The sequence below is a fragment of the Zootoca vivipara genome, chromosome 9, assembly GCF_965207765.1.
Source record: "Zootoca vivipara chromosome 9, rZooViv2.hap1.1, whole genome shotgun sequence".
Classification (NCBI taxonomy): Eukaryota; Metazoa; Chordata; class Lepidosauria; order Squamata; family Lacertidae; genus Zootoca; species Zootoca vivipara.
Window position 1 is genome coordinate 43,142,142 of NC_142592.1, and position 27,882 is coordinate 43,170,023.

The 27,882-nt window shown below is 45.7% G+C and overlaps 1 protein-coding gene across 2 annotated transcripts; it reads left to right on the plus strand.

Annotated features, from left to right (window-relative positions):
* On the plus strand, nt 1-27,674 carry NPTXR (neuronal pentraxin receptor). Of its 2 annotated transcripts, none has more exons than XM_035127516.3 (5): nt 1-1,010; nt 20,902-21,118; nt 21,791-22,035; nt 23,260-23,439; nt 24,460-27,674. In XM_035127516.3, the coding sequence occupies exons 1-5, from the start codon at nt 384-386 to the stop codon at nt 24,682-24,684; spliced, it is 1,494 nt and encodes a 497-aa protein (XP_034983407.1). In that variant the 5' UTR covers nt 1-383; the 3' UTR covers nt 24,685-27,674. The 2 variants fall into 2 exon arrangements, with proteins under 2 accessions (XP_034983407.1, XP_088532779.1); XM_088676653.1 differs by having other exon boundaries at nt 153-1,010; nt 20,905-21,118.
* The last annotated feature ends 208 nt before the right edge of the window (nt 27,675-27,882 follow it).

The window sequence follows — 27,882 nt, forward strand, 5'->3', positions numbered from 1 at the left end:
GAGAGAACTGGTGATTCTTCAAGGCAGCACCAAGAGCGCCCTTCCTCCGCTCCTCCCGGCGCGGAAAGGGTTACGAGACAGCAGCCGGAGGGGCCTGGAGAGGAAGAGTCGATGACGTCCCCGCTCGCGCTCTCCAATCAAGATATAATCAACAGCCTTGGTTCAAGTGGCAGAAGGAAGCCGGGGCTTCTCCAGCAGCCCGTCCTCTCTCTCCAGCTCCCCGGCTCCTCTCTCCCCCACCTCGTGCCGCTTTCCCCTCCCGCCCCTTTTCTCTTTCTCTCCCCCACCCCCAGCTCCCACCCTCGGGGTGCCGCTTTCTCTTGGCTGGGGTCCCCCTCGAAGCTGCCACCCTGAAGTTTCTGGTGGTGCTCCTGGCCGCAGGGATGCTGGCTTTCCTTGGTGCAATCATTTGCATCATCGCGAGCGTCTACCCTGCGGCCGGCGGCAAAGGAGCTCTCCAAGGTGCTGACAATGGCTCCAACGCCGCGGCCGCGGCCCTGCTGCCCGCCTCGGGTTCGGCGGACAAGACGCTGGGCGCTCTCCATGGTGCTGGTGAGAGCCCCTACGGGGGCTTCTCGGCGGGGCCCCACGACGCGCTGCTGGACTTGCTGGCCAGCGCCCGGCCGCAGCAGCACCAGCAGCTCTTCAGCCGCTTCCTGTGCACCCCGCTGACCGTCGAGTGCCCGTCGGAGGGAAGCCCGCAAGGGGACAGCCCCGGGGCCGCCGCCAGCGAAGAGCTGCTCTTTCTCCAGAGCACGGCCGAGCAGCTGCGGCTGACGGCGCAGCAGCAGAAAGACCAGATCCTCATTGACCAGGAGACCATCCGGGAGCTGACCACCAAGCTGAGCCGGTGCGAGAACGGCCTTGAACTTACTTTCCAGGATAGCCCCTCCGTCTGGGGCGTCCCCAGGCAAGACACCATGGGAGACCTGCCCTGGGACTCGCCGGCCATGATTCAGGAGCTCGAGGAGGCTGTCAGGTCGCTGAAAGACAGGATCGACAAGATAGAGGTAAAAATGAAAATGCACCGCCCTTCGTAAGCCCGTTCGTTTTAGGTTCTCCCTCTCCTTTACTATCCCATCCCTTTGCTTCCCCTCTGCCTTATGCACACGTTACTTTTACCTCCTTTGCTGTAATCAGGAGTTCTATTATCAGGCACTTAAAAGCCTACTTTTAAGTAGACAGTGGTTAGGGGAGACTCACAAGAGGAAAACCAAGATCTGCTAGGAAGTAACTGCAGCCCCACTTCCAGCATAGCAAGAGGACAGATGGCAACTTCATCTTGCTAAAATAAATTAACTTCAGGGTAAATACTGCAGGGAAGATGATGGGCACACATACCCTCAGCCCCAGGCAGGTTTCTCTCCATTATTACTACTGCATCTCCTTGTTCATGGTTTCTCTCTCTCTCTCTCTCTCTGCCAATATTTTTTAATTACCTCCCCCCACAAGACCATCACCTAAATTGTGTATGGGAGCACTCTTTCTCCCATAACGATAGGCTATTAGTTTGTGAACAGTCATGTTCCCCTCTACGTCTTCTGCCCGTAAGGTTGTTGCTCTTAAATTGCGTTTTAAATTCATGTAATTTAATCATAGCTGTGGTATGCTCTGGTAAATCACTTGGCATTAACTGGGTAAGATGTGTGTGTCTAGGTTTGGGACTTGGGGTGGAGGATGACTGTGTGTGTGTGTGTGTGTGTGTGTGTGTGTGTGTGTGTAGTGAGGGGATAATGAATACTTGGCTGTTGCACTGAGCACATACGTGTGAGTTGCATTCTAGTACTCTCTATAAGCAATCTCTTTACGGTGGCTCACAAACATTACCTGTTAAAGAAATAGGCTACGTACAGAAATGTGCATACAAGCAGATGAAAAAACAGATATATTGAGATAAAACAAAACCCCAAAAACCAAATAGACACATGCTTGGGTCAGATTATCATTGCACATCCCACAGCCATTCTGTCCCTATCACCAGAGCACATTTTCTTTCTAGTCACATTTTAATTAATTCTCGGGAGACAGAGTTTTCTTCTCTTCTGTTGAAATACTATATATTATGAAACACCTGGGAGCATGTTACATATTAGAGCACCTGATAGTAGAAATTTATGAAATTTGATACTGCATTAGGGGATCCAAATCCTATTCAGTTTTGCTTTGAACTAATTATTGCTTTAATTCCCAACGAGCACACTCCTGTCTCTGTGTTATTAATTGCTTAAAACATTAATTTTATTATTTTCATGCCGCATTGCTTGCTACCCGCATTCCCACTAGTTACTCAGATTAATAAAGGCAACAAAATAAATTCTTGGAGATGGATTCAGTTATTATTTTCTTCTGTTCCTGTTAAGAACTCTATTAAAGTAAACGACATAGTTCTACTCCAGTGTCAACTCCTGCACTGCACATGGCATTACCAGTAGGTCAGTGTAAAATGCTTGGTGTCTCTGCCACTAGGTCATTTTGTCTTTGGTTTTTTAAAAATCACACTATCTAGAAAGTTGTTTGATGAAGCTAGATATTATTTCACACCCCTGTAAATTCAAGATATTGGCCCTAGGGCCTTCCCCACACGTCCCCACCCCCACCCGCAGGATTCTCTTATTACTCATCTTGGAATCCTTGCCCCAGATTTCTGTCTCCTGCCTGATTACAGATGGATGAGAGCAAACCTCACACAAAGAGCTACTGCTGATGTTTCCCTAGAGAGATGTTTTCTGCTTTATGGCTGTGTGAGAAAGGGAGAGGGAGGGAAAGAGCTTTGAACTCCCATGCTCTGTGGATGTGCTTTTGGTAGCTGATGCTGAGATCAGGGTTCCTAATCAGAGAGGGGCAATTTGCACGTTATATTATTTGCCACTGAGTGCACGCTCCCAAAGGAGTGGAAACCAATCCCACCTTTCTGATGAGTAAATTCATGTCAAAGATATTGGCAAACACATGCTTTTATTGCTTTCACAGTTTACATTTGCAGGGATGCATGTGTACCAACAGAAAACTGTGCGCACGTTTCTACAGTAGGTTCACTGCTGGATTTTTATGTACATCTGCAACCAGCCTTGCAATTTTCTCCTTTGGCCAGACTTTAATGCTGGTGCCCAGACTAAATCTCTGGTTCAGAGCCTCCTGTGGTCCTGGATCCTGGCAGAAGTTAGCAAGAAGACACTGTTTGTACCCCCGCTTTCCGTTATACATCAGGATTGTTGGTTTTTTGTTGGTTTTTTAAAGCAAAGGTTGGATGGTTAGTAATTATACACTGGTTAAATTCCTTCCAGGCTGAATTCCTTTTAGAATTTGTGAGATCTGGTACTGTACATAGTCATTGGGTAAAGTCATAGCCTGCCCAAACATTCATAATAATCTCCAAAAGCCCTCTTCTCAGTGCCCCACCCTAACCACCACCATTTGAGGTAAGGCAGTTAACTACTGGAGAGAGAACCTTCTTGGTCCTTACACCCAGTTAATGGAACACTCTCTGCTCTAAGAAGCTCATCAGATGCTGGCTTCCATTCCTTTCCAGAGACAGTTGTTCCCTAGATGATTTGAACCATAGCTCACGTAAGTCCCAGTCAGGCTGCATTAAGCAATGCACTTCTCTCTTGGATTCCACCTGGCCAGCTTGTGAGCTAGGCTATATGGATGGGTATATTCATAAGTAGTTCAAGATAAGAGGCAGCACTGATGGTTCATTCCTTTCAGACAGCACTTTCATGCAAGATCCCTTAATGGTGGAAAGCCCTGGTGGTTCATGTGACTGATTTGTCTGCAGAGTGTCTAGAAGAAATCTGACATTGTGCAGAATGCCCATGCCCACGCCAATCATGCTAGAGGTGCTGAAGAATCTATTTCTCTCCTCCTGGTATAGGGTGATACTATGCATGTTTATTTAGAAGAAAGTCCCACTGGTTTCAATAGAGCTTACTCACCATCATCATTTATTAAATTTCTTTACAGGATTGCAGTCTAAACGGGTGCCTGATAGGTGGGTGGTTCTGCCTCAGGGCATGATCCTTTGGCATCTTCCAGTTCTAAGATTCCAGGATCTTTGCAAGCTGGCAAGTCAGGTTATTTCCATTCCCAACTAATAATTCAGGGGAAAAGCAATGAACAATGTCTGACCCAGTCAACCACGGGTATAGCAGCTTGTGCAGGCATTGGAAATTTTGCTCTGAGTTTCCTCATGAAATACTGAGAAGGGTTCTTTTACTGAAGAATTCAGAGAAACAAAATTCAAGTAAGTGAAACACTAGTTTGATTTTCTTTTAAAACAGCCTCTTAATAACAGGCCCATAGAGCCAAATTTAAACACATTTAAGTTTTTAAAGAGGAATTGAATGCATGCTTGATTATCTCCCACTGAAATCAAATGGAATTAACACTACTAAACTTTCACTCGATTTCCCCACAGACTTTTTATCTGCGTGCTGACATACGTTAGAGAGCATCCATTGATTTTGCAGAAATTTGAGAAGGGATTTCAAATAAGATTATTAGTATAATCTATGTGTTGTGTTATGACTGTGAGACATAACAGGATTTGGGGATGATTTACCAAATACCTATTAAAGATTTTGGATCTTAATTCACACTGAAGTGCTCCAGTTTTTATGACCCAGATCATAATCCCAGATCAATGTGGTTTATGGTACCGTAGTAATGACTAAACCCCTTAAGGACTCACCTGAGGTCACAATCCAGCTCAAATGTGAAGGGCTAAACTATGGTATAAGGCAGTTGTGTGTACTTTTCTTTTTAGTGAAAAGCTGGCTTGGAGGCTGACATCAGGAGTGGAAGAGCAGTAGAAAGAGAGGACTCTTAATCCCTGCCCCCCTGCCACTTGCCTGCTCAAAACTGCCTGTTCCAAACTGGGGACCCCCCAGGTTTTGTTACCCACCAGAGGGAAAGCTGCTTGTGGATGGCTTTTGAGCAAATAGTGAATGCGTTAACCTAGGGTTACCAGACGTCCCCAGCTTTGCAAATCTGTCCCCGGGAAACATGTCAGGCAGCCTCAACAGCCTGGAGCCAGCCTGGTAGCGCAGTTGGCTCTGGCTGGCTTCAAGAGCTGCTTGCTGCCGAGGCACCCACCATTTTTCCTCGCCGGTAGTCCCTATATGATGTGTTTTGTGCGCAACACATCATATGGGGGCTTCTGGTGAGGAAAAATGGTGGGCGCCACAGCAGGGGGCAGTGAGCCACTCCTGAAGCCAGCCAGAGCCAACTGCGCTACCAGGCTGGCTCCGGGCTGTTGACTGCCACTGCCGCCGCCACTGCAGAAGGGGAACCAGGAATGTGCGGCAGTACAGATCTCCTGCCCCCTGCCCACTTTGTTTTGACTGATCGGGGGAGGCTCGGGAGTCGTGGCCGGCTGGCCGTTGCCCAGTTTTTTTTAAAACTCTGTGCATTATGTTTCACAGGGTGTGAAAGAAGGGGTTTGCACCTTGCCCGGCAGAGAAACTGCGCACCTTGTCCCCCAACTGGGCACCACCCGCCCGCGACTCCCGAGCCTCCCCCAATCTGTCAAAACAAAGGGGGAAGGGGGCAGACCATCGGGGAAGGCTTGGGAGTCATGGGTGGGTGGTGCGTTGTTGCCCAGTTTTTAAAAAACTCTGTGCATTTATGTTTCACAGCGTGCAAAAGAAGGGCTTTGCATCTCTGTACAATATACCCAAGGTATTTTGGCTCACCACCACTCACCACTCCCTGTTGCTACTCAGCTTCAAAAAAAATTTTAAAAAATTGTGCCCGGATTCATTGAAAAAATTCTGGTAACCATAGGTTAACCAGACTGCAGCTTCTGAGGCCGCTTCTTGGGGAAGGGGAGAAAAGAAACAAGCAACCATGTAATGGTTAATTTGATTAGTTATCCCACCGAAAGCCGTAAAACAGAACATGCAGCACAATCCTAACTGCATTTTCTTTGAAACAAATCATACTGGGTTTAATTTGCTCACTAGCCTTTCTTTCTTTTCTGCCCTCGTTTTTCACCCAGTTGGCTCCCTGCTTGCAGCCTTAATTGAGACTATCTTAAATCCCATTAACCATGACTAATTTCTGCTGGTTTCTTCTTAGAGATTAGCATCTAATTTCTGATCAGGTTGATACTAGGGTGACAGTGGGCAAGTCAAGAGTCCATTTGGTGCACTTTTCAACCAAAGTTTGCATCCGGTGTATGTTCCACCTTCCTGGGCTTCCTACAGACGCGGGGTTGTATACAGCTAAGTCCTCCTCAAAGCAGACCCATTGAAATCAATGGAGCTACCTTATTCGTGTCCATTAATTTCAGTGGGTCTATTCTGAGCATGGGTACAACCAGATACAACCCAAGCTATGCATTCTTTGGGTGGGGTTCTTTCCAAGTGCCTCGTATGATTATCTAATTAAAATTGCACTTGTTCCTTTACTGTATTTGTTAAAAGCTCCCATTTCTTTTTTCTCCACTAACTTGCCCACCCCCCGTGGACTGGTGCAGCCCCCCCCCACATCCTTTTTCTTGCTCATTCATGGTGGTTTGTGCTCATGAGGCTACCACAGCAGTCGCACACGTTCCTGCTTTCAATACAGCTTTTGCCTGCAAAAGATTTCGGCTGGTCACACCGCACCATTTCCATTCAATGCATACTCTGCATTCTCCTGCTGAGATCCCATAACATACCACAGATGTTCTGGTATGTTTCAGTCCCAGTTTTGTAGTGCTTAGAACCACTCCAGGCAGCAATAATGTGGTAACACTGGGGGAAGCATCACGAAGCAAGCTAAAGCAGAATAAATCCGTCACTAATGCAGAATACACCTGCAATAGAACACCAGTGTGGAGGGGCCCACAACGGCCAGCCAATCCGACTTCTCAAATAATGTGGTGGGGGTGGGGGACACCCTCTCTAAGCTCAATTCTAGACAGGAGGCTACCTGTGTCTCACAACAACTGTACTCCTTGTGTGTATTTTTCCATTAGATTCAGTGCTGAATTTATGCATGTCCATCTTGCCCCCATGACTGAGGGGGCCTGGGGCCACATGACACCACCACGCTGTGTGTGCACGCCCTGTAGTGCGCACACATGGCATCAGCATGCCCTGCAGTGTGCTGACATTACTCACACACATCACGGGGCACACTGATGTGTCGTGCAAACAGCCTGCGGTGTGTCTGTGGGGATGCCACAGAGCTTTGAGGGGGCCCAGGACCTTCATTGAAATCTGGGGGGTGGGGCCCTCAGCATAGATGGCACGCCTGTGCATGTCTGTACACAATTTTGCAGTTCTGACCTCTGGGCAGAGCTTGATGCTGGGGTGGCATGTCCCGTTTTGCTGCTTCAGGCGGAACAGGAAGTGCTGCCCTGCCCTGCTGCCCCTCCCTCCACCGCCTACATGCCACTGCTGCCTTCACCGCTTGCCTTGCCGCCTCTGCTGCTGGAGGAGAAGCAGCATCAATTTTGGGTGAGATATTGTGCACGTCGTAAGATCTCGGGCGATTTGAGTGAGATCTCAGCCCAAATCAGCAAAATCTTGGCTGAAATTGGCCCCGTTGAAGGCAACGCTTCTCCCTCACTGCTGGAGGCAGCAGGGCAAGTGGGGCATCCATGGGAAGGCCACCTTGGGGGCTTCTGCTACCTGAGGCAGTGGCCTCACCCCATCTAATGACTGGGCTGGCCCTGACACTAATTTTTAGAATGGGGTGGGATGAGAGAGACCTTTGGCTCTCCAGAAGTTGCTAACTTTAACTCCCATTGTCTTTGACCATTTGGCTGATAGGAACTGGAGCCCAACAAAATCTGCATGGCCACAGGCTCCTGCTGTAGAACAACCCTGTAAGACTTGACTGTATTACTTATTATCCATAATCTTTAGACCAAACCGTCAACGTAAGTCACCATTATATTCCCATAATATGACTGAGGTGAAGAGATGGTGGCTTTCTTAAAACCGCCTAATGAGTTTGTGGCTAAGCTGAGATTTACCCAGGGGCATCATGTTCTTAATTATCACATATTCTTATCACATCCCACACTTTGCAAGCTCTGTTAAGCTTTCGAAACTCCAGCACATCGTGTGACTGAGGAACAGTTGAGGGAATTGGATGTGTTTAGCGTGGAGAAGAGAAGAATATGAGAGGTGATATGAGAGCCATCTTCAAATATCTGAAGAGCTGTCACATGTAGGAGGAGCAAGCTGGTTTTCTGCCCAAATTACAAGAATGGAGATCCTAACTAATCATTAGAAAGAACTTCCTGATGGCAAGAGCTGTTTGACAGTAGAACAGACTACCTTGGAAGGTGATGGACTCTCTTTCATTGGAGGTTTTTAAACAGAGGTTGACTGGCTATCTGTCAGGGATTGTTTAGCTGTGATTCCTGCATAGTGGGGGTTAGAATAGATGACCCTTTGGGCTCCTTCCAACTCTACATTTCTGTGATTCTATTACTGTTTCAGCTACCAGGGGAACCTCTGCAAAGGTGGGAGCAGGATGCATCTCATAAGTCCCCAACTGAACCACAACAAACCAATAAAGCTTCTAAGAAGTTGGGTGTGAGCTCGTGAAGCAGTCTTCTTTTACCTTAGCCTGTGAAAGTCTCGGACAGTGGATTTTCTGATGCTTTAATAACTGAAGGCTTTTGATTTCCTTAGATAAATGTGTGCAACTGACAAGGAATGAAATTAATCCCATCTAAGTAAACTCACATATTGCAAAAGCAGAGAGTGCTTTTCTCCCCCCCCCACCCTCCCCGCTTTCCCCCCACTCCAGACGTTGACATTTCACATGATTAATATTACCTGGCATCTTTCAATCTTTCTGATGGCTTGGCAGCCAAGAATCATACGCAAATCCCCACACCCCGCCCTTGCTTCAGCAGATGGGAAATTATGAGATCACCCAACAGCTTTTTAAAATATGCATTCTGAACATTTTCCTCCCCACCCCCCGGTAAATATTCTCTGATAAATACCACCCAACCCACATTGGTTTCAATAAGATAATTGGGCATAGGAGAGAGAAAGGCTTTAGGCCATGAGATCTGGAGAGCTCAAAACTCCCTGGTGATTTACAGAGCAGGCTCAGCTGAGGGTGAAATATCTGACATGTTCTGTCCTCATCAAGGTGCAAAAAGCTTTCCAGCTTTGCTTGGGGAATTCAGCCTCTAAGCATTGCTCAATCCCTGGGCAATTATTATGTCTGAATTTGCAAAATCACACAGTCAGTTCCCATTTGTCCAGAATGCTGGGATTTACTAATAATCTCTCTGCTGGGAATGCAATGGGAGCTGCTGGGTGTACATTGTTACCTGCCAATTTGGCTCAACTCATAATAGGAGCATCTCTCTTTGTAGAAAGTAGTACACTTCCATGTCCATCTGAAAAAGGTGAAGCGAGCTTCACAAAGGGGAGTAATTAGTTGACCGCCAGTTAAGAAATAGAAAAGCACTGGGAATAGATTCTATACCACCAGAATTTTTGGAATTAAATGTTACCTTGTGGTCTCTTCTGCTGGTAGCTATATTTACATCTATTGACTTTACAGGAAGAGTGCTAAGGCTTGGAGCACTGCAGTAATTGCCCACATGTTTAAAACTAGGGGCTGCTCCCACTTATTTCACTAGCCAACCCTATCACCTACTCCTGTAACAATCTCCACTCTCTTTATACTTGGCCAACACCATCTCCTTTCCCTTTACAGTACACCTCACCAAACCCCCTTTCTTCCTTTTACTCCTTGACAAATCCTCCCACCTGCCTTTAAAGGTAAAGGTAAAGGGGACCCTTGACCATTAGGTCCAGTCGTGACTGACTCTGGGGTTGTGCGCTCATCTCGCATTATTGGCCGAGGGAGCCGGCGTATAGCTTCCAGGTCATGTGGCCAGCATGACAAAGCCACTTCTGGCGAACCAGAGCAGCACACGGAAACACCGTTTACCTTCCCGCTGTAGCGGTTCCTATTTATCTACTTGCACTTTGATGTGCTTTCAAACTGCTAGGTTGGCAGGAGCTGGGACCGAGCAACGGGAGCTCACCCCGTCACAGGGATTGGAACCGCCGACCTTCTGATCAGCAAGCCCTAGGCTCAGTGGTTTAACCCACAGCGCCACCTGGGTCCCCACCTGCCTTTAGACCTTGCCAAACCCACCCTTACAGCTTGCCTAAACTGCACCTTGTCTTACTCTGCTGCCACTACCATCCTCCTTGGCCTCTGATGCTGCTGTCAGAGACCAAAACAACAGTATCACTGTTAGAAGAAAAACAGCAGAGGAGCAAGATGGTTTCTGACGCTAGGTCACCTACCTCCTGCTCTGTCATCCTGCTACCATTTGTGCAGCTGCCTATCAGCAGCCATGTAAACTGCAGCCTGACAACATCCTTCTGATTTTATTATGCAGACAGAAAGGTTCTGAAGCTTATCCAGCAAATTATTGCCCAATTAGTTTGTTATGTGTAATTGGGAAACTTTATGCAACGCACCTGCATATTAAACTAACGAGTTATAAGAGGAAGCCATTTTGGCAAATGAATAAGCAGGGTTTAGGCAAGGTATGTTAATAAACTCCTGTCTGGGCTTCTTTTCTTGATTGCTATATATAGAAAGGGCAGATCTTCATATTGTATGAACCAAAGTTTGGGTTTACGAAGCCATGATAATCATATGCCTAGCCTGAAGGCTGCAAGAGTCCTTTTCCAACCATACAGACTGTGAGATAAACATAGCCATGAGCCGTATCTCTTCCTTTGAAGATGGGTGACTGAATGGTTTACAGTTCTCTAGTAGCAGCACCAAAAGGGCTCATTGACAGCTGAATTTTGGTTACTCCCTGTTCCAAATAAAAACAAGAAAAATGAAATAATTTCTCTCTGTGACACATTGAAGCCTTTGCTGGAACAACACAGAATGTCTGTTTAATTGGGAATGAGCAATCTTATTACCTTGATACACTTATATTTTGGGGTACTTTTTGATGCAACACACTTCTTGTTCAGTTTTTAAGCATTGCCTGTATCTCTGATTAAACTGGAAAGCAGCTGTTATGAGCTGAAACATGGAGATATAAGATATTAATGGGCTCTCTAAGGTTGTAGTGAGTGATGTCTTCCCTTGTTGTCTGATAATTGTCCAAGTGTTCGCCTCTATACTGTACTCTGTATAATTGCTGCATTAGCTTATTTTTATATTAACCAATATTTTCATCCCTGATTAGAGACAGAAGCCTTTGTTTTGTGCTGCTAGTTTAAGAAAGTACAGTACAATATTAGCTTCTTCTTAGGTCTTCTTCCAAGCTCAGGCAGAATTTATGTCTTAGATTTTATAAGAAAGGCAAGTTGCAATGAAAGGATGAGATTGAGAAACAAAGAAAACAAAGTCAAGGAGAATCTATCAGAATGTGGGGAAATGTTTGATGTGAAAGAATTTTATATTAGAGAAACACATAAAGAACTGGAGCATTTTATTGGAGAGTGGGGAGGACACTTTTCTCTCTCTGAATGTTGTCTTACTTACAATTTTTAGCCTACGTGGTTAATCTTTATTCCCGCAACAGCACCTTCCCTGAAGGTGTGCTAGCTTGGGAGATAGAGATCTGTGCTTTTTGCATTTCTTTGGGGAAATTTTCTGTGCTAAGAGGGGACTTGTACTGTCAGGATAGGTCTTATAGAGCCTAATTTTTTCTTAGGGTTCTCTCCCCCCCCCTTTTTTTAAACCTAATCCTCATGTATTATTTTTGCTCGAGAATCTTATACCAAGTCTGGTATATATGGACCTTTGACTCATTATTCCACAAAGCCCATTGTCTCTTACTTTAAAATCTTAAGTAACTTTTCCTACATTGTTTTAGAATGCCTTTATAAGAGAGTGAAACTTTCCTATTGCTTTTCGGTTAACAGGACTGGAAGGAGGGTGTTTAGAAGGATAATTGTTTTCTTGTATTTCATTTTTCATTTATAATTTCTTCATGTATTTCCTTTGTTTAGTGCTCATAGTAGCCTCACAGTACTTGTTTCATTTATCATGTAAGCATTTTTATATAGTTAGCTTTCATTACTATTTACAATTTTCCGTAATTTGTCAATAATTTTTAATGAATGTTCAATTCACTTTCTTTTATGGGCCTTTGGTCACTAACCATAAGCTCACTGGAGCAAATTAATATAATCTAAATTTAGATTCAAGCTAGATCCTTTATAGATCATTCTTTTGTTCTAAACCATTTATTGTTCTATTTTTGCTGGCACTGGGGCGGAGCAGGGTGTGTGTGTGTGTGTGTGTGTGTAAAACCACAATGTAGACTTGAAACATCAGTCTCCAATGGCATGTTTTGGGTGCCATTAAAGGGCAGTGCTTAGACCTGCCCAAATTGAGTCAGCTGTCAGGAAAAGCAGGAAAAGTTGATAGACTTTCCCTTGCAGCTATCACGAAGGGAGAAGTAATATTTGGTGGTATAACGCGAATACTTTGAATATGTAGGCACAAATCTTGTTCATCTCCTTGGCAGTGTAAGAGCCAGGACTGCAATTCCTTATTAATGATAGGAAATTGGGGTACTGGAGAGCAGAAGGAAGAAAAATGAACTGTATAGGAGCAAGAAATTCATTTAGTAAGGGCAATGACAGAAATGAGAAAGGGAAGAGAGAGATTACAGAGACAGAAAATGGAATGAGATGGTGGGGTGGAGGTGAGGAAGCCTTTCATTATTCAATGTAGGACAGATTGCCTTGACGCTAACGAGAGTAACAAAAGTGAAAAACCCTTTTTTCTATTAACAGATGGAGTCATACATGAAAAACAGGGACATGGCATTTAAATCCAGAACTGGAACAATCAAAGGGTGCAGCAGACAGTATCTCTGCACCCTTTGTCAAAACCAGCCAGACTCAATGGATCAGAAAACCTTTCCAGTCGCTTGGCAGCATCAATAGCAAAACAAAAAAGGGAGAAGGCAGGTCCAGGCCACCAGCAGGCAACACAATTGAACCATCTGCAAACATAAGCTCTTATCAGAAATCATCCCTCCCTTTGCCATTCCCAAAGGGAGGGCAGGGATAATGACTTTTTTTATCCTTCCTCTTCATCTGTCCCTGTCACTGCTTAGTTCTCCCAATCGTCTCTTTTCTTTGTGGATCTGTCTATTCTCTACCTGGATGGCATTTGAACAGGCCACATTCTGTGCATCTCATATCCTGCAGGGAAAAAGCCCAGATGTAATGGGGGCAAAAGCAAAGCAGAGCAAAGGTGTGTGTGGAGACCCGGAAGCATCTCCCCAATGGCCAGCTAATTTAATACAAGGAGGAACAGCCTCTCGGGGACACAGCATGAGTCTTGGGCATTGAGTGAATTAAAACTAGAATAGTGCCACTCACCAAAGAAACCAATCCAGGCTTCAAACCTGGCAGGAGAGAGCCAATGACCTCACATATCTCTTGTTAATGCCAATGATTCAGTTGTCATAATTGCAATTGAAGCTTCTTCTTCTTCTTTGCTCCCCTCAGAGGCATGATAATATAGAGAAACACCCAGCAGGGGGAATAAAGGAGCAGAATTGCCCTCCTCTCATTTCCTGATGAAGCGTTTCCCTGTCAATTCTCTCTTTTTGGAAAGGGCACCATCCAAGCCCTTTTGTTCTCCACAGTATGCTCCATGCCTTATTTTGCCTACAGAGGCGATGGTTTGATTCCCACATCACTTTGGAAAACCTTAATATGATTAATCACATAAGTGTTACCTGAAGCGTTCCTTGATTGTAGAGAACCGGAGGGGGGAATTAAGCCAGTTTCTATGGGCCCAGGAACAATGCAGCTCTTCATCTTAGCAAGATAGAGTTGGAGTGAGTGGGAAGATCATCTAACGGCACCCAACTCTTGCTAAATGAAAAGATTGCAAGTTTGTCTTTATTCATTCAGGGTCAAACAAGGCAAAACGAAGACCAGGGACAGGAACCCAGCTCAGGAAGAAATTGGGTCCCCCTCCACATTGCGTTGCTTAAAATCATAGAATGGAACTGGAAGGGACCCCAAGGGTCATATAATTCAACCCCCTGCGATGCAGGAATTTAACAGCTAGAGCCGAGAGCTGGTTCACAAATACCTGCTCAGGAGTGGTCTATTTGTGTGCTGAGCAGTGTAGTGTCAGAGCAATGAACTTGTATGCACTCACTGCAGGATTGCACTAGTCCTTCATTATTAATTTAAATGTTCCCAGGCTGAGCTCTGGTACGTAGAATAGCTAGGAGGGCTAAGCAAATAAGTTCTGGAGCTAAGCTCTGTAACCCCTGAAAGCAGTGCAAAACGTCTGGAAAGGGGCTCATAGTGAATGAACAGTTGCAACTCCTATCAGAATCAATAGCTGTTGCAGTCACCCTGAGCCTTCTGATGATGTGGAAGGGTCATGGATAAACTCATGTGTGAACGAGGATTATAGCTTCCTCGGAGTCTCAAGGCCACTTCATACATCACACATACTTTTAACATGCACATCCAAGGAAACAGAATGGTATGTTAACAAAGTACAGTGGTACCTCGGTTTATGAACACAATTGGTTCCGGAAGTCTGTTCATAAACTGAAGCGTTCATAAACTGAAGCGAACTTTCCCATTGAAAGTAATGGAAAGTGAATTAATCCGTTCCAGACGGTCCGCGGAGTAAGCGTTCATAAACTGAAGCAAACTTTCCCATTGAAAGTAATGGAAAGTGGATTAATCCATTCCAGATGGGTCCGCGGAGTACTTAAACTGAAGCGTTCATAAACTGAAGCATGGGTGTAATTGGTTCCGGAAGTCTGTTCATAAACTGAAGCGTTCATAAACTGAAGCAGACTTTCCCATTGAAAGTAATGGAAAATGAATTAATCCGTTCCAGATGGGTCCGCGGCGTTCATAAACTGAAAATTCATAAACCGAGGTGTTCATAAACCGAGGTTCCACTGTACTTCTTCACACAGCACATAGTTAAACCATGGTCCTCACTTCTCAGGAGGGCAGTGATGGCCACCAATTTGGATGGCTCCAAAAGAGAATTAGACAAAGTTATGGAGGATAAGGCTACCAAGGCTACTAACCATGTGGCTACTAACCACAGCCAGGGGCAATAATGCTTCTGAATACCAGTTGCTGGAAACTACAGGAGGGGAGAGGGCTCCTGTGCTTAGGTCCTGCTTGTGGGTTTTGTATGGGCCACTGTAAGAACAGAATGCCACACTAGATGCACCATTGGCCTGATGTATCAGGCTCTTATCTTCTTATGCTGTCTCAACCACATTTGGGAACATGGTCTGAGGACATGTGATGCTGAGCATTGTTAAAGTGAAGTAGGTGTATCCTGGATCTTCCAGGATGGGAATCTCCCTGGGAACTCCATGTAAACTGCTCTGAACTTCCAAAGTTAAAGTGGAGATGAGGCTAAAAACGAATCAATGTGCTTGCAGCATCCACTGCCCAGCACACTTACATAACCGGCCCTATAAATGTTACATGCAGCATAACAGATGCCAAGCAAATCCAAATAATTTCTCTTTTTCTTGTTGAGGGCTGCTTCCCATCTTACAGGAAAAACAAGCACCCATTTGTTCACATGTCTCTGTGCCACATATATGGCAGGGAAGCGTGGCACTGAGAATGTGCATGAGCCTTGGGCAACTGCGTCTCCAGAGCACGTCTTTACTTTATGTGTCAGACATATGTCTCCATTCCACGTGTAGCAGTGATCACAATGGAGACGCACAGCGGTCCAACAGGACTGACTCTCAGGAAGCTGCAGCCCTGGTTCACACATGAGCCCATGAATGACAGTCTCCTCATACTCAGAAGCCTCTGGGTGACTGTATAGCAATAGATGCTGGCAGCTGTTACAGCCATCAACTAAGAATCTCCTTCCACCAGACTTCGTCACTTCCTTGGCTCACTCACTGTCTTCCAGCTCTTCTTCTTCTTCTTCTTCTTCTTCTTCTTCTTCTTCTTCTTCTTCTTCTTCTTCTTCTTCTTCTTCTTCTTCTTCTTCTTCTTCTTCTTCTTCTTCTTCTTCTTCTTCTTCTTCTTCTTCTCCTCCTCCTCCTCCTCCTCCTCCTCCTCCTCCTCCTCCTCCTCCTCCTCCTCCTCCTCTGTAAACCACTGAGGATTTTTACAATCAAGTGGTGCATAAATTGTGTGAAATGAATAAAGTTATCCTTCCTCTTCTTCCCCCTCCCCCTCCAGTGAGCTCCTATAGTGAACCACAACACAGAGCTCAACCATCTACAGCCAAGATCCTCATCATGCAGTGCAGTCATGTTCGTGTATTCAGGCCCTCTGCTAAAAGGGCCCTGGTAGGACACCAATAAGGGACCCAGGTGGCGCTGTGGGTTAAACCACAGAGTCTAGGGCTTGCTGATCAGAAGGTCGGCGGTTCGAATCCCTGCAACGGGGTGAGCTCCCGTTGCTCGGTCCCAGCTCCTGCCCACCTAGCAGTTCGAAAGCACATCAAAGTGCAAGTAGATAAATAGGGACCGCTCCGGTGGGAAGGTAAACGGTGTTTCCATGCGCTGCTCTGGTTCGCCAGAAGCAGCTTTGTCATGCTGGCCACATCACCCGGAAGCTGTCTGCGGACAAACGCTGGCTCCCTCGGCCTATAGAGCGAGATGAGCACCACAACCCCAGAGTCGGACACGACTGGACCTGATGGTCAGGGGCCCCTTTTCCTTTAGGACACCAATACTGCCTTCTTCAGGAATTAGGTTGGTTGCTACAAAGGATAGGACCTTCTTCATGGAGGCACTGCAGTTGTGGAGCTCCTTCCCCTCTGAGATGGTTTTGATTTTGCTCCACTGAAGGGTTTTATGGTGCTTCATTCCTGATTCTTACATTGTTTTAATGGATAGAGTGTTCCACTGAATGTGTAACTTGCCTTGGGCCCACGGAAGGGAGAAAGACAGGATAGAAAGGAAACAAAGCATTTCCCGAGTATCCATAGTTGCAAATCTAAAAGGTATTTAGAAAGTTCAGCTGGGAAACTAGGGCAGACATAAAAGCATCTGGAAGGCAGCAAGCAGCAAGCGACTGACACAGATCACTTACGTAAAAGTAAGATAAACAGGCAACTGAGGAAACTGTGTTACCTGGATTGAGAGGCGAGGGCAGAGAAAGTAAAGCACAGTTGACAACGCAGGCCGGTTCTGAACTAACACGTTTTCCCTCCTTGCCGCTCAGCTCACCTGAGCTGGTCATACTCTCAGATGCCCTCTCCCCAAGTAATGAATTAAGCTGTGATTATCTAGAGGCCTTTAGCGCAATGACCTTGTCTCAGGCCAACTTGGGAGTGCAAGAGCTGAGCATGAGTTTGTCTTTCACATACACATTTCACATCAGAGAGCCGCCTCTTCTTCAGGTGTACATTTTTTGATTCCTAGAATCAAAAGGGTGAGCATCCAAGGAGCACAGTAAAATAATGCTGAGATGGGGAACCCAATAGTTTTGTGGGTATCCTCTCCTGATCTTGACAATAAGTCTGCAGGGCGGGGCAGAAGTTACAACACCCCTGAACATTTCAGGTGAGCAACTTTCTCAGAGTGGGCTGAAACCTTTTCTGCCTCCAGGGCCTCATGAAGCCCTACCAGGCTCACCGCCTCCTTTGTGGAGCCTCAGTTTTGCAACCTGAGTTCCTTTTAGAAAGCTCCACCACCATAGCAGACAAAACACGGTTTTCAATGGATGTACCCTATTAACTTATGAGGAATTACAGGCAGCCTGCTTTTTCACTTGGCATAAGAGGGAACATAGCCTGAAATAATGATGAGATAAGCAGCCATAGCAGTAATTAGGAGGCAAGGGCTCTAGGAGCACCTCATCAAAGGGCAGAAATGTGGTGGAATAATAGGCCTGTTTCCTTTGATGAGCTTTCGCTGTAATAAATGAGCACAACAGGGAGTCCTCAAAGACAGAGATCTCCCCCAAACCTTTTGGCTTTCACTTCTCTCCTCTCACACAGGCTGGCAAAAAGGCTACGCCTGGTCCTGATGGCAACAATGAGGAATACAATGAGGAATAGGCAATGACTAATGGCCTGTGAAATGTCATGGGGAGGAGAGAAGGCCCCTTCCCCCTTGCCTTTCTTCCCTTGCTTCTCTCCATCCCCTCTCTTTTGCTCTTTCCTTGCCTTGCATGACTACTTGAGTCATGCCTCCCTTCTCTCCTCTTCCTTAGGTCCTTAGATCATGGAAGCCTCCTGACTCCATTCTTCCACCAAAACCCCCAAGCACAGCCCAGGAGGAAAGGCAAGCTCATAGACTAAAAGCACATGATTCCCCCTGAAGAATCCTGGGAACTGTAGTTCACCCCACAGGGCTACAATCCACAGCACCCTTAGCAAACCACAGTTCCCAGGATCCTATGGGGGGAAGTCATGAGCTTTAAATGGCCTTCAAATATATGGTGTGTGTATACTCCTGGAGAGGCTGTCTGAGCACAGCTTGCTTACCTGCTCATTGGTCTGCTTGCAACATTTATATACCACTCAGTGTTTTCTGGGCAGTGATCTATACAGTTTTACAAGTCACAGAAAAGGTAAGCTTTCTTTCTCCCACAAATGACATGTCTTGATCCAGGGCAGTGCTTTTCTCAAGCTAGCAAGACCTTCTGATCAGGCAGCTTTCCTTGCCAGCCAACCCAGGACTGTCTTTGGAGAAACAGGAGGTGCTTTTGCAGGGGTGCAGTGAGTGAAGTCTGCCTGTTGCCTCCCGCACGATACCAGCAATGAGGTTAGGGGGCGCAATCCTTGCCTTGCCCCGGGTACTGGCAATGCACAGTACGCCACTGCCATAGTGTAAATAGGACAATGGTCATTTGTACCCAAAGGCATGGCTGTTTGTCTTAAAGGTTGATGGAGTTTGGGTGTGCTGAAAGGATGCACCTAATTGCAGCACAGAACCACCATTGAATTCATCACACTTGCCGCTGGTGGACAGACAACAAACATTTAGCTTTAAAACCTGGGGTTCCCTTTGTGCAAGCACCCTGGCAGGTTGGCATGGGCAGACAATAAGGAGGACTTGCCTCCAGCTGTGGGTGCTGCTCCCCACCCTAGCTATACCGTAGCTATGTAATGCCTGCTGTGACCTCTCAGCACACAGACTCACACAGTTCATAGAGCTCTAAGAGGATTACAGAACTACTATGTAATGTCAAAATGGCAGGCGTTGCCTCGAAGCAGCAGAAAAAAGGCACACTTCTTCATCCTCATTAGGGAAAAACTGTAATCCCGTTTCTCTCCATGTCTGACTACTCCCTCCCTCCCTCCCTCCCTCCCTCCTTCCTTCCTTCCTTCCTTCCTTCCTTCCTTCCTTCCTTCCTTCCTTCCTTCCTTCCTTCCTTCCTTCCTTTTTTATGAGAAAAGTGTCCTTTGAGAGAATGGAGTTCCACTGACTGATTTTTCCATGTTGAATCCTGTGGAAAGACGAGGAAGAGTCATTTATACCAGGGGTCCCAAATTAAGGCCCGGGGGCCGGATGTGGCCCAATCGCCTTCTAAATCCGGCCCACGGATGGTCCGGGAATCAGCATGTTTTTACATGAGTAGAATGTGTCCTTTTATTTAAAATGCATCTCTGGGTTATTTGTGAGGCCTGCCTGGTGTTTTTACATGAGTAGAATGTGTCCTTTTATTTAAAATGCATCTCTGGGTTATTTGTGGGGCATAGGAATTCGTTCATATTTTTTTCCAAAATATAGTCCAGCCCCCCACAAGGTCTGAGGGACAGTGGACCAGTCCCCTGCTGAAAACGTTTGCCGACCCCTGATTTATACAGACACTTCCCATGTTGTATAAGAAAACTCTTCAAGGAAGAGATACGGAGCTTGTTTGAGTTTCAAGTGATTGTTGCTCACTTTTACTCTAAATCAAAGCGTCCAAAGCAACTAAAAATAAAACCATTACCATCAACAACTTCTTCCTCCAGTCTCTAAGCTGTATGAAGCTATTTTGTATAGCCACACCAACAGCCCATCTAGATCAGCATTGCTTTCTATGACTGACCATGGCTCTTGGGAACCTCAGGCAGAGGACTCGCTCATCACCTAATATTATGTGACCCGTTTAGATGGGGGTGTCAGAGATTGAATCAGGGTCTCTCTCTCTCATAGATGGGACTGTTTTCTGTCTCAGAAACACCTGGCTAGGCTGGACCTGTCTGGTTCACCACAAGGGGTATCAGTGCCTAGACAGAAAGGTTCTTGGTTTGAGTGACCCAAACCATCCATTTAAAGCACATTCAATACACATTTAAAGAACATAACTTTCCCCAAAGAATCTTGCGAGCGGTTGCTGCTCCCTCACAGAGCTACAATTCCCAGCACTGTAGTTTGTTACTACAGTTCCCATTATTCTTTGGGGGTGGGGAAGTGATGTGTTTTCAATGTGTGTTTGGTGTGCTTTAAATGCGCAGCGTGGGTGTGGCCTCTGAGGGTACTTCCAGACAACCTGATTATTGAGCATTCATCCTTATTTGTTTGCAGGGAAGTTAGACGACATTGGTAATTCATTCTGGTGCATTTGCAGGATATGTTAGATGACATTGCACCAAAGCAGTATTTCCCACTCACTTTCCTTATCACAAAAAGTCTGATCTTTGGGGGAAGAAGGTTTGTTGAGCAAGAAATCCCTATCAATGGTAACTGTGCAATTTAAATTTACCAGTACCTGTATGTGATAGAATCCCACCCCAAAACAACAATAGCCTGGAAACATCCAGAGAACATGGCCCTGTGTTATGTACTGAGCTGAATCCTAGAACAATAGGATTTCACCCTGTTTTTCTTGCTGGGTTAACATGTTATGCCTAGATACTTTTTGTGTGAGATATTTCTTTCTCTCTCCCTCTCCCTCTCCCTCTCCCTCTCTCTCTCACACACACACTTTCCCATACAGTATATCATAATCTTTCCTTTGTGTGCAGCAGGATATTCCAGCCCGAATGAATGCTACTTCTGCTCCTGTGCCAGCTCAAGAGACAATCCATAACAAGATGGAAGAACTAGAGGAGCAGATCCTCTCCAAGATTTTAGCTCTGGAGAAAGACCGGTCATCTGTCCCCAACAACCATGACTTGCAACAGCAAGATGTAGAGAAGGAGCTGGATGCCCTCCAGAACCGGGTCACTGAGCTTGAGCATGGTCAGTCCTGGCAAGGAAGAGCGCCAAATCTGAGGGCCCCAAAGTTGCTACATATATGTGATTGCCTATTAGATAGTATATATTTCCTGAGTCCATTCCAGACGCATGAGTCTATGAATGCCAAGCATGACAAACTAGCCCATTAGTTTCCCGAAATCTACACAGGGGTAAAAACTACAAAATGGCACCCTGCCTCTGAATTTGGAGATTTCATATAGTCATAATATAACTAAGCAGCAGCCCCTGGCAAACCTAACTTGCTGAACCCCCCTTTGAAATATACGCAGGGAGAGTTAAATATACGCAAGGAATACTGACATTGCATATTGTGTCATCTGTTTGATTACATTCTATTGTATCTTATACAATCATTGTAAATCGCTTTCAGACTTTCGTGTGCAGCTAAAGCAATATGCAAGTCTAATAAATGAAATCGAGCCATCTAGCTGCCAATCATGACCCAATCATTATGCAATGTGTCCTGAATCTACGGCCAGTCAGGTTCACTGGTTGACCCAAGTTCAATAACAACTGGTACCCATTTTTGCAATGGTGTTGTTGTGTAGTATTGGCAATGCCTGTCTTGAATTTCTGGAGTCTGTGGTCTTTTGTTCTTCTCAACTGGTTTTTCTTGACACTCCCCCACCCCCCAATTTTCTGTTATGCACCCAGAAACTACAGCCTTCAACAACCCGGAAGCGTTCAAAGTCACCATCCCCGTACGAAACAACTATATGTATGCACGGATGAAGAAGAGCTTGCCTGAGCTTTATGCTTTCACGGTCTGCATGTGGCTGAAATCTAAGGGCCCAGCAGGGGTGGGCACCCCTTTCTCCTACTCAGTACCAGGACAATCCAATGAGCTTGTGTTGCTGGAGTGGGGAAATAACCCCATGGAGCTGATAATCAATGACAAGGTAAGGAGGGGAGAAATACTTTGTCGTGGGCATCTTGAAGACACATGTACTAACCTTCCTTATGTTGAGAAAAGGCCCCACTCCATTAGGAAAAATGACATCAGCTCGGAAAACAAGAGCCAACTGTAATTAATGAATCTAGAGAGATACAGATATATATCGTGCTATTTTTTTTTCTAGAAAAAGAGGTGCCAGAACTCACCACGAGCACCTCCTTTATTCTATTATAGTGGCAATGGCGCCCACCTGAGAAGTGCCAGAACTGAGTTCTGGTGAGTTCTGGCGCGGGGGAAGCCCTGGATATACAGTGGTACCTCGGGGTACAGACGCTTCAGGTTACAGACTCCGCTAACCCAGAAAGAGTACCTTGGGTTAAGAACTTTGCTTCAGGATGAGAACAGCAGGAGGCCCCATTAGCTAAAGTGGTACCTCATGTTAAGAACAGTTTCAGCTTAAGAACGGACCTCCAGAATGAATTAAGTTCCTAACCCTCAGAACTTACCAGCCTTGTTAAAATGAAGTGGGAGGGAATAGGTTCTAACCCAAGACTCCACCTGGTAAGTACTTTCAGAATCACAGGTTCAGGACTCCTGGCAGGTGCAGCCAAGATTGTGGGGAGAGGCAGGGGCAGGTACATCTCCTCCAAGACAGGGCCATAGTGAACAGGAGACAGCAACCATGTCATTGCTGCAAGCAATGCTGGAGCTGCACTGGTCCCTGTCATCCGAGAAGATGATGGAGCAGCATAGGCTGAAGCATCCCATTGTGTCAAGGGAGGTGGGGTTTCAAACTATTTCCAAATTTCAGGCATGGTGCCAGGATGCTGGAGGGCTGCATGCCCCTGTGGTGGTGGTGGTGGTGGGGCTAGAGGCAGAAGTGGGTGGAGCAGTGGATGTGACTTTTACCTTTGGACAGTATAAACCAGAGGTTTATACCTACACATCTCTCCACCCACCCAGCTAGGAGGAATAATCACGGTTGACACATTCAAGAAAGAGCACTCAAAGATGGCATAGACCAGGACTGGGGAAGGGCCTAAGAGAGAGAGGCTTGGAGAAAGGCATGTGTCACCCACTCCTGTTCTGCAGCCAACAAGAGAGGACCATAATGTGCACCTTGTCAGCTTTGGGGAAGGTGATGCTAAAAGACATCAGTGGGAGACTCCCCCCCAAAAAAAACAATTTGCACTGTAAATTTTAAGGCACTTTTCTGCTTTGTTGTCAGGTGGCTCAGCTGCCCATGAGTCTAAAGTCTGGGATGTGGCACCACATCTGCCTGACCTGGATCACACGGGATGGCATATGGTCAGCATATGAAAATGGTGAGGAGCGTGGGGCCGGCGATAACCTGGCATCCTGGCATCCAGTCAAACCTCATGGTGTGATCATCTTGGGCCAGGAGCAGGTGAGTCTAATCCATGTATTGTCTTTGCAGTTGTTAATTTAAACATACCGGTAATTCAAGGACCTGCCCAAGCTTTGGGGTCGAAGGAACAAAATTTGACAACTTGGGTGTAAGACAGGCCTCCCCAAACTTCGGCCCTCCAGATGTTTTGGACTACAGTTCCCATCTTCCCCGACCTCTGGTCCTGTTAGCTAGGGGTCATGGGAGTTGTAGGCCAAAACATCTGGAGGGCCGCAGTTTGGGGATGCCTGGTGTAAGAGATCCCCAGCTGGTCTCTTGGACATGCCACATGTGTTGTCCTTGAAGCCTTTAAACCCACAGGGATTCTGGTTTGGATTTGGAGTGTGTATTTAATAGAGTTGTGGTTCAAAAAAAAATGCCCACAGAAGTTTCTTAAAATTCCAATAGTGTGTCTGCATGGCAGCTTATTGTGAACTTGGTGCTGCTCTGGCATGCAAGTTTTGTGCAGAGTCCACATGATGTCACCCTCATCCAAATGCCACCCTATATTCCACCGCTGCCCCCATTTTCAGTCCAGATGTACAATTTCTACATTTTTGTTTTGTTTTTTTTACTTTGGGGATTTTGGGCAGAAGTGGCGAATCCGGATTAAACAGGAAACTAATATATACTGTGTCAGAAGATAGTGCTGTCTGGATGTGATGCAAAGCTCACATTATTGCTTGTGCAATAAACTGCTGCATGGAAGCACTTGGAAATTTGCATTTTAATGCAAAAACTAGACATGCAGAAACTTGCAGAGGGTGGGGAGAGAGCGAAGCTATTCCATAGTTTGCTGTGCCATACTGCTAAGGAAAGATGAGAACGAAACAGGGTCCTGAACTCCTTGAAACCAATTGACCCAACGTTGTCACTTGCAGAGGATGGCAGTGTGACAGGGTCCATAATTCAGCAGAGCCCATGGAAGGCCTCGTATTCAATTTCTCGTATATATTTTTCTTCTCTGTCTTATTGCCTGCCCTTTATTTGTCTGTCCTTTTCTCCAACTTGATGCTACAGGATGCATTGGGTGGAAGATTTGATGCCACTCAGGCCTTCGTTGGTGAAATTTCTCAGTTCAACATGTGGGATCATGTCCTGACCCCAGCAGAGATCTTGGGCTTAGCCAACTGCACGGCCCACCTGCGAGGCAACATCATCCACTGGGATGAAAAACTGGTCGAGGTCCATGGAGGGGCAGCCAAGTGGAGCTTTGACATCTGTGAGGAGAGGATGAAGGCGTGAGAGGTCCTGGTCCCTACCAAAGGAGCATGAAAGCTACTTCCCCTTCCTCCATTCTACTTAAGGAATGAGGCAGCGTGGGAGATCTTTATCCCCGTACAAAAACATCCTGGAGTCTGAATTGGTCTGGGGAGAGAGCAGCGTGTGTGAGGGTGTGCATGCGTGCAAGGAACCTTCTGAACTTAAAAGAAAATTGTGACAGTGTTTTTTCATTGTTTCAGTAAAACTATTTCTGATTCATACCGTGAGTGGCAAAGCCCTCCAAAAAGAAGGCTGGTGTGTGTGTGTGTGTGTGTGTGTGTGTGTGTGTGTGTGTGTGTGTTAAGGTGTGGTAGGCCATATCCCAACAACAGTGTGATGAAGGCCAGGGGTTGATGTTATGGATGGGAAACTGTTGGTGGAACTGCTACTGCCAACATTTCTCCCCCCCCCCTTTCCCATTTTGCTGGTGCCATCATTGATTTGATAAGGGGGCTCTGATAAGCAGGATTCTGGAGGCTTTAAAATTTGCTTGGTAGTGGCGGTATTTGCCCATGAGAAGCCATTGATTGTCTTGGAATACACAAGCCAATATTCCTTTAGTCTTTGCATGCAACCACAAGGAAGTTCCACTGACTTTTCTGCCTTCTGGCCTCTGATCTCTAGCCTTCACTAGTAAGACAGCCCTTTGCCAACAGATTCCTTAATTCAACAAAGGCCTAAATTCTAGGTTCGGGTTCTCTTCTCCTTATGATGAGCCAACATTCCACCCCCGATACGAAGCCATTTGAAATGCTGTGTGATTTGCACACTTCTGTTCATTTTTAATGGGACTTAAGATTCCAAATTCTTTTAATAGCTTTTTCTTTTTTAAAAAAAAATCCATTGTTTTATACTTTATTATAGCTTTTAAAGAGGGAAGGCATAAGTGGCAATCAGAAAATTCTGACTTTCCTACCCTAACCCTTTATCTACTGGAGCTGCTCTTCCCGTCTCTTCCCTTCCTCTAAGGGCTGATTCACACATGCATGTTCTTTTACTTGATGTCTTGTCATTTGATGGTGTTATCACTTGATGACTCGCAGCTGATCATGTGAATGGCTTCCATTCAAAAGCATGGTGTTGGAAGAGATGTGTGATATGATAGGGAAGTCTCACTGTCCTTTTGATCTGTGATGACTGCTCCACCCAGGCAAGTCACTATTATTTGGTGATGAAGGCCACATGCACTGCACAACATACATTTAAAACAGCCATGGCTTCCCCCAAACTACAGCTCCCAGAATTCTTTTGCGGGAAGGCATGAGCATGGCTATTTAAAGTGGTATCATAATCCTTTAAATGTATAGTGTCAACATGGCCGTAATAATCAAACAACGGACTTGCATGCACAAATGAGCTCTACACAGCTTCTTAATGCATTAGGCAACACAAAATCGTATGAGCAGGTCGGCTCTCCTGCTGCTGGCCCCTTGTAGATGGCTTCCAACAGTTATAAGCCTTCTGGTAAATGAGAATAAGAACAGCTAATAGGTCACAACAGGATCACTTCCTGACAATCCAGTGTCCCTGCTCAAGAAAGGAACCATAAAGGCAGGTGCCTATTGATGCCTTCGGGGAGGTGTCCCAAATCCTGATTAACTCTGCAGATGCCAGGAGAGCACGACATTTCCCTAGTGCACACTGGATCTTTTCTTCCATTGCCTGATCTTAGCCCATACATTTACAGCTGCTGGTGCACTGGAGGTGCAGAGACTCCTCCTCACTGTTAAAGCAGAGGCTAGATGGCCATTTGCTGGCTGTGCTCTACTTTAGGATTTTCTGTGTTGAGCAGAGGTTTCAATCAGATCCAGGCTGCTGGACCTCAGGCAGAGAAAGAGAGAAAAGGAGTAGCAGAATGAGAGAAAAAAGTATCAAACCAGAAGAATGATAAGCATCTATGTTTTGGCTTTCTAGATATTAGTTTAGATGCTCATGGCATGCATTCCCCAATGCTTGTGGTGCACTGACTTAAAGCACTCAAATGGGGAATGAGTAGTAGAGACTAGACAAGAGCTTTCCAAACTGTGTGTTGCGACACATTAGTGTGTCAGCTGCAGTGTGTAGGTGTGCCACGCAGCTGCTCCCTACACTCCTCCCGGGGCTGGGAAGGGGTTAGTTAAACCTCTAGTTTCCTGGTAAAACTGAACTACAGTACTGTGTTGCAAGATGAAGCGTGTCACCAACATGAAAAGTTTGGAACGCTCTGGACTAGACATTGCTCAGTCATTGCATAGTTCTATAACTCCCATCTCCTTCCCAGTCTCTTTCCCAGAAAGAGCAACAGCAAATGCTCTCTTTGGCTTCTCACCATGAGAGATTAGAACGCAAGTATGAAGAACATAAAACCATGTTTGAGGATCCATTCTGATTTGTTTGCGGGGAGGTCATACGATGGCATGTGTTTCCACACTTTCCAGTCCTACTTTTCCGAGAAGCAGGTGTGCTGTGCAAGATGGTTGGGAAGCATCCTCAGGACTCTTTCCCTTCTTCCTGATCGTCACAATGATGTGGATACTTAAGTATTTCCCAAGTCAAGCATAAAGCATGCATTGGAGAAGAAGCTTGCCTCTCTCCCTCCCTCCCTGGTTTTTTCTTTCAACCTGTTGCAATGTTTACATTTAAGGTCTAAATATTTCTTCTGGTTTTGAATTCCTTAAGGCGAGCCTTTCTCATCCTGAGTCGGTAACCGTGTGTGCCTCCTCCTCTGTGGCTTAAACAGCAATGATGTAAGTGACCCAAGTGCTTGCAGAGTATCCTGCTACTCGCAGCCCAATTTCTGCATATCATGGAACACTTGGTATTTACAGCACAACCCTAAGCACGATCACTCAGAAGTACCACCAGTCAAAAGAAGCAATTGCCTCATAAAGAAAACATGAATTTGATCACACAAATCCACAAGCCCGAAATACGAAATAAATTTGTATAAATTTGTATAAATTTGTATAAATCAAATTTGAGAATCGCAGCATAAAAATACAGAATAAAACCACAAAGTACAGATTACATTTATCTTGTGAACTGCCCTGAGATCTTCGGATGAAGGGTGGTATATAAATTTAATTATTATTATTATTAATAATAATAATATAAAAATAAAATAAAAAACAAGAACAAGTGCAAAACAAACCAATAACCCCTCTCCTCCAAACACATTTAAAAGGACATAGACTGTTAATC

Bases quoted from the DNA above. Each gene is read 5' to 3' on its own strand.
- NPTXR (XM_035127516.3), top strand. From the start codon at position 384: ATGCTGGCTTTCCTTGGTGCAATCATTTGCATCATCGCGAGCGTCTAC. The intron at 22,036-23,259 runs GTAAGGAGGGGA...CTTTGTTGTCAG, and splicing joins AGCTGATAATCAATGACAAG to GTGGCTCAGCTGCCCATGAG. The intron at 23,440-24,459 runs GTGAGTCTAATC...TTGATGCTACAG, and splicing joins TCATCTTGGGCCAGGAGCAG to GATGCATTGGGTGGAAGATT.